Below are 6381 nucleotides of genomic sequence, written 5' to 3'. Positions count from 1 at the left end.
TATGACACTAAGTACTCGCATCACACATGAGCTAACCAAGCGCACTCATGACAGGATACACGTACAGATAATTATTCTGGTACAAGCCTAGCTAGCACACGTAGCGCAAAGAACCCACTTTCATGCATCCTCTTTTGTCCCGATTTAAAGTTGACCTATGACTAAAAGAGCTTTAGTCCCGAATCAAATAACAATCGGGACTAAAGGCCCCTCTTTAGTTCGGATCAAAAATCAGCCACCTGTGAGAGACCCTTTAGTCCCGGGTGAAAAAAATCAGCCACCTGTGGAGGACCCTTTAATCCCGGATGGTAAGACCAACTGGGACTAAACCTTTAGTCACGGTTGGTCTTACCACCCGGGATTAAAGGGTCCCCCACAGGTGGCTGAAAAAGGGCTAAAGCCCTCGGACCCTTTAGTCTCGGTTTGTGTTACCGGGACTAAAGGTCCCTTTAATCTCGGTTAGTAACACAAACCAAGACTAAATGGCTCCTCGCGAGTTAATACAAAAGGATTGCATCCCCTATATAGTTTTGGAATTTCTAATATTTTTTTAGCGCAAAGTCCTTTAGTAATATCAATCAGGACTAAAGGTGTGGGGACTGTGCCTAGCGTGGCGACCCCTTTAATCCCGGCTGGTTTTACCAACCGGGACTAAAGGGTGTCTTTAGTCTTGGTTGAAAGACCCAGGACTAAAGACCCCCTTTCATCTCGATTATTTTATCCCAGATGAATTTTTGGAAGATTTGCCCCTACCAACCGGGACTAACAGCGAGTTTTGTACCAGAGTGATAGGAGCATGGATGTAACCACATGCAGAAGCAATCATGCATGCAGAAGCAATAATAATATGATGCAGTAATTAATCCGATCGATCCCTTAGGCCGCTCAAGAGGCCTGCATTATAAGCCTTTGCTCCAGGGGCATCTCCGTGGTGTGGAAGTGGAAGTTGTAGCTGTTGACGCCAGTGAAGATGCCATCCTGCTTTCGACGGGTTTCAACTCTTCCGTCGGTGAAGGTGTCCTTCTGTATGTAACCGAAGGGGACGTCGCAGGAGGCCTTGGTGGCCATGACCTGGACAGAGACCTTGGTTCTGGGAGGCACGGTGACCTCGTATTCGACCACCTTCTTCACCGTCGTCACCACGGTCTCGCCCCAGTTGTAGGATCCGAAGAACTCGGCAGAGAGTTGTGCTCGGGCGCCGAGGCCGAGCTTGGGGAATCCTACCTTCATGTTGGCCGTGTACCCTAGGGTGAGCTCGAGGGTGGCGTCCCACTGGGCGGTCTCCGTCTCCTCGAAGGATATGGTGAGCCTCTTGGTGATTTGTGTGGAGGTGTCGTTGACGGCGTCGGTCATGGCCATCGTCACCGGCATCCTGTCGTACACCCTGGTCTCGTCGAGGAAGTAGACGATGTCGCTGATCTCGCGGTGCATGACCGCCGCCTCCACCTGCACCAGAGCTTCCCTGGTGAGGGTGCTGCTGGCGGCATCCAGACCGTTCACCAAGTTGCGGTCAGCCGGCGCTGTCTGGTTGATGCAGAAATTATCACTGAAAGCCATCGGGCCACCCCCAGGGGTAAATACGGTTCTGGTGCTCCTCAGCGCGAACAAGTCGCCCACCTGGAGAACCTCGAATAGGTCATCGTTGCTGGAACCGATGTCGGCCAGAATAATCCAGTTCATGTTGAGGGGTCGCATCCAGAGCCTGGACAGGTTTCTGTTACGGACGCGGAAGCGTCCGTGTATGTTGTTGGCGACGTAGACGACCTCGTGCGCCACGGCCGCGTCCCCGACGTCGTCCGACGCGAACACGAGGTGGTTGCGGCCTTGGATCGTGCGCGCGGCCAGGTACTTGCCGTTGCTACCCTTGAACGCCACGATTCTAGGCAGCAACCTCTTGCTGTTGGACAGGTTGAAGATGACGAAGCCGCCGTCGTCGACCTGCTGACGCTCACCTTGGCGTCCAACGCACAAGCACGAGCCCACGGTACCAGTGCCGCTCAACGACATGCGCCCGCTGCCATCGTCGTCCTTGCCTGCGGCCTGCAGCCTGCCGGCGAGAACGAACCTGCCAAAAAAGATATAGCTTAAATGTGCGTACTGTATCCTTATCATTCATATGCGTCCAAGGAAACGAATCGAACCTGAAGGTCATCACGGATTCATGAGGCTGATCACCGGCGTCAGCAGCGCGGCTATCATCATCGGAAGAGACAGGAACAGCCTTAATCAGGGTGCAAGACGGCTTGGACAGGTCCTCCTCCGGCTCGTCGGCGCCGGCAACGATGATCCACCCGTCGTCGTCGCCATGCTGACGAGCTACCCAGTACTTGCGGTTATAGCGACATCGGATGTGCACGAGGCCGTCGTGCAGCCGGGACGGCTCCACGTCGAACCTGGTGAAGAGGTTCAGGGCGTCCTCGCCGCTGAGCTCCAGCTGCCTGTACTTCTCCTCCCCGTGCTCGTGCACATACCGCAGGAACTTACCGTTGCTAATTGACCGAAGGGCGATGCAACTAGGAAGCTGCTCTACTACTGCTTCTGACATTCTCTCTTTGTCTCTCTCCCTGCTTCGATGGAGGCTCTAGTGTTGCGCTTGCTTCTACTCGAGATTCATTTCCTTTGCTATTTATAGATATAAGTACTGTACTGGATTGGATTCAATGGATCATGACAACGACTCCGATCCACAAATCTCTACCTAATATAATAATTATAATATTAAAGAGCGGTGGGTTTGTGCGGTCCGTCGCACAAATTTGCCAAAAGCCTGATGATTTTTGCAATTAACCCGCTGTCCTAATACTTGCCATACCCATGGTCCTACGTTTATCGAATTTCCCTTTTAACAAAAACGCTCGCACGCACACTCTTTTTAAAGATTGATGAAGCGACCACAAGTACCTCGCTGTATTTAGCCATGTCACAGACGGCTGAAAAAATAGCACCATTAATTATTGAATAAATCTAGAAAAATGCAACAGCATAAGTATCTATCCAATTGTACGCTGTTCATGGGATTTTTGAAAATAAATTAGTGCTCCTGAATATTTGCAACAAGGTCCATATGTATTCTGAAAATTAAGATGACTATAAAATTCATCAAATATTCCCTCGAGAGACTTAGGCCAGTCTGATATTTAATTGTTGGACACATCAGCAAAACCTGCTAACTTGATATGGTCATCAATAGGAGAGAGAAGCATAGGGGTTTCGTCACCGTGAAACTCTCTTGTCTCTCTGTTACCTAGTCCGATGAAACTGGATGAAACCAGCACTGAGGCTGTCTTCGTTTCATGGGTGGATCAGCTGTGCTCCGATGCGCCGCTCTCCGCGCTTGCGCTCGAAATCCCTCACGCTCGTGCCAAATCCCTCGTGCTCCCTCCAAATCGCGGGCCAAATCCGCCGCGCTCCCCTCCAAATCGTGCGACGAATCCCTCTCTATCCGCTCAAAATCGATCGCCCTTTTACCCTTCCAAATCCGCCGTTCTCCGCCATCCCCGCCCTTCCATCGTCTTCCAGTGACTGGCGGTGATGGTGGTGGTGAGGCGCAGCACAGTACAGGCCCCTTCATCTCGATGGGCGAGAATCGAGATGGCCCCCGGCAAAGCACAGCGGCAGCGGCACATCTTCCCGGCAGGTCCAACTCCAACGGGAGGTTCAAATCCTCCATGGTCTTCCCCACAATCTGCAAATCTTCTCCGGCAGCTCCAACTCCAATTCACGTGGAGGTAGCAGCGGCCACAGCTCTACCCACAATCTGCAAATCCATGGCATTCTTCTACTTGGTGGAAGCTCATCTGTTCTCGTTCACAAAACAGTATATGTTCAGTTTAAGTTTTCAAAAGATGATCACACCACTGTGCCATACTTTCTTATATGCTTTGCTACTTGTTTTACTGCTGGCTATTTGTTAATCTCAAAGGCCAAGTTTTAGCAATACAGTATATTCACTATTGTGTTTGACAATATATAGTTTGTGTGTTTCTCAAGTGGTTAGTGAAACTGCTCCATATCTGTAGGTGTTATAGCTTTGTTGCCTTGTTTCTGATATCTGAATGTGTATGCTCCATATCTGAATGAGTTTGGGCACTTGGATGTGATTGCAACCTGATGGCAATAAGTTCAGTGAAAGATAATACTGTACACTATATATCAAAGAACTTAACTTCATATGTGAGACTATTTAATATCGTACGAATATTGAAGTACGTCAATTTTTTGTGGAAAGTAATGTTTTTTTTACCTATATGGATTTTTAATACGAGAGATGGCCACATATAACCCATGTTTGTTTGATAATATCACCATGTTCTACTATACAAAAGGCTACATAGTTTCAATGGCACATTTGATCATAACACAATGCGAAACTTAAATGTTGCACCATATCTCTATGAAACTGTGCAGTGAAACTATACACTGAGAGTGACATTTTCATTCCACCGAAAAGCTGATATGACAGTCTTGGTAACTGTGCTCGTGAAACTGGCACTGACACTGACCTTAGACACCAGCATCAATGTCGGCGCGCTACCGTCGGCTCCCTCATCCATGTCCACACCCACCAATTGCCCAAGAAGAACAACAACTCCTCCACGCCGTAGGGGAAAGAGTGACCCCACCATCGTTTCTTGCTCCCGGCCATGACCCCTTGTAAATGTTTATTTACCACATGTAATTACTCTTTTAGACCTCGACTTTCACGTAAAATATGTTACACATTAATATTATGATGATATATCCATGTTGCGTTCACCCGTTGCAATGCACGGGTATAGTTGCTAGTAAAGCAAAGACGTTTGAATCACCGCCCCTTTGTCAAACGCTCCTTTGTTGTCCACATGCATCCGTTGTAGGGGTGTGCCCCCATTGAATTTAAGGTATTCAGTTGAATTCCTATTATTTTGGCTAAAAAATTAAGTATATATATAGTGGGTTGACAAGTGAACCCATTATGCGTTAGATTTAACTAAAGCCTGCATGGGTGCTTATGCGTTCAGTGCAGGCATGCACCGTCATTCATATGATATGCATGCACACATAGGAACAAATATGAAACTGTTAGAAGCAGTAGCTAATAATGCATGTTTGTACATCTTTTGACTTAGAGAGGAGAGAGATGCATGCATGGCTTAAATGCAAGCTGCCCTATAATGATGCAGGCGTGCAGCTACTGTCAATCACATGCATGCACCCATGGGGACAAATATGAAATTGTTAGGTACAGTAGCTAATAATGCATGTCTGTATGTCTTTCGACTAGAGAGGAGAGAGATGCAAATTCCACTCTACGTGCTTTGCAGTAAATGTCGGTGTTGATTCGGTAAAATTATTCGTGCATGGTATCGAACATATAACAGTATGTACGTCATGTATGTGTGTAGTCTGGTCCTGCAAATATGTGTGGTTGTCCCAGAGTTGTTGAGTGTATCAGTATCACTACACAAACGGTAGGGACAGTGGTTGCAGATCTAGAAGATGGTACTCAATATTCTCTTTGAATTTCCAGCTGTTGTTGTTTTGGACCCTCCTACCTGGGGTAGTTGCGGTGGTCGCCAGCTCAGTGGTAGTCTCACAAGGGTTACGGACCCTGTGTAAGGATGGGACAGAGGTTTGGAGGTTTTCTGCGTGAGGAGGTCTTCTCTCTTAGAAAAAGCCCGGGGCTGTCTTACCCCCCGCAGGTCGCGTTTTTTTTAAAAAAAAATCCCTTCTCAAAGTCATGGAAGATTGGAACTTGTATATTTTGAGAATTTTTGTTTGGTTCCTCGAAATGTCATTCACCTCAGAAAGAGTAGTTTAATGTGTCCTCTTTGGAGCTGCAAGAGCAAAATTTTACTAAAATTATCCACTCCCATATGAAAAAGTAATATAGTAGCACGGCAAACACGAACTGCCTAACACTTCCGGACAAATAACCTCCCTGAATTTCATCCAGTATGTCATTTGGATCATCTAGCTAGCTTGTCATAAGTAGTATTTTCTTATTAGATAGTAGTAGTTGTAGATAGTTTATGGGGTCAAATGGAGTCAGTCATTAATGAAGCATAAGAGAAAATTAAGCACAAATCTAGGGGTTGAACCCGTCTCGCCATCCTCATGATTCATGATCCATATCTCTATCATAACTCTTATTACAATTGTTTTATCCAACTTACACCAATTTGAAATGCAATATACTACTCCCTCCGTTCAAAATTGCAGATCATTTTGGCTTTTCTAGATTCACATATGCATAAACATATGCATAAACATATGCATAATAATATTTATGAATCTAGAAAAGCCAAAACGACCCACAATTTGGAACGGAGGGAGTACTATTTAGTAACATGGAGTTCTGAAGTGGATGAAATATTTTAAGGGTGGCACACAGTTAGTTAG

The 6381-nt window shown here is 46.7% G+C and overlaps 1 protein-coding gene across 1 annotated transcript; it reads right to left on the bottom strand.

Annotated features, from left to right (window-relative positions):
• Window positions 1-799: 799 nt before the first annotated feature.
• On the bottom strand, window positions 800-2619 carry LOC117862575 (uncharacterized). The gene is made up of 2 exons (XM_034746068.2): window positions 2142-2619; window positions 800-2065 (listed from the first exon to the last, which is right to left on the bottom strand). Exons 1-2 carry the CDS (start codon window positions 2543-2545, stop codon window positions 886-888), a joined length of 1584 nt encoding a protein of 527 aa, XP_034601959.1. The 5' UTR covers window positions 2546-2619; the 3' UTR covers window positions 800-885.
• Between the last annotated feature and the right edge of the window lie 3762 nt (window positions 2620-6381).

This window comes from Setaria viridis, chromosome 7 (assembly GCF_005286985.2).
Source record: "Setaria viridis chromosome 7, Setaria_viridis_v4.0, whole genome shotgun sequence".
NCBI lineage: Eukaryota > Viridiplantae > Streptophyta > Magnoliopsida > Poales > Poaceae > Setaria > Setaria viridis.
This window is presented reverse-complemented; position numbering and strand designations above follow the sequence as displayed.

Excerpts from the sequence above, each read along its gene's own strand:
- LOC117862575 (XM_034746068.2), bottom strand. The coding sequence starts at position 2,545 with ATGTCAGAAGCAGTAGTAGAGCAGCTTCCTAGTTGCATCGCCCTTCGG. Across the intron at positions 2,066-2,141 it reads GAATCCGTGATGACCTTCAG|GTTCGTTCTCGCCGGCAGGC; the intron begins GTTCGATTCGTT and ends CTTTTTTGGCAG.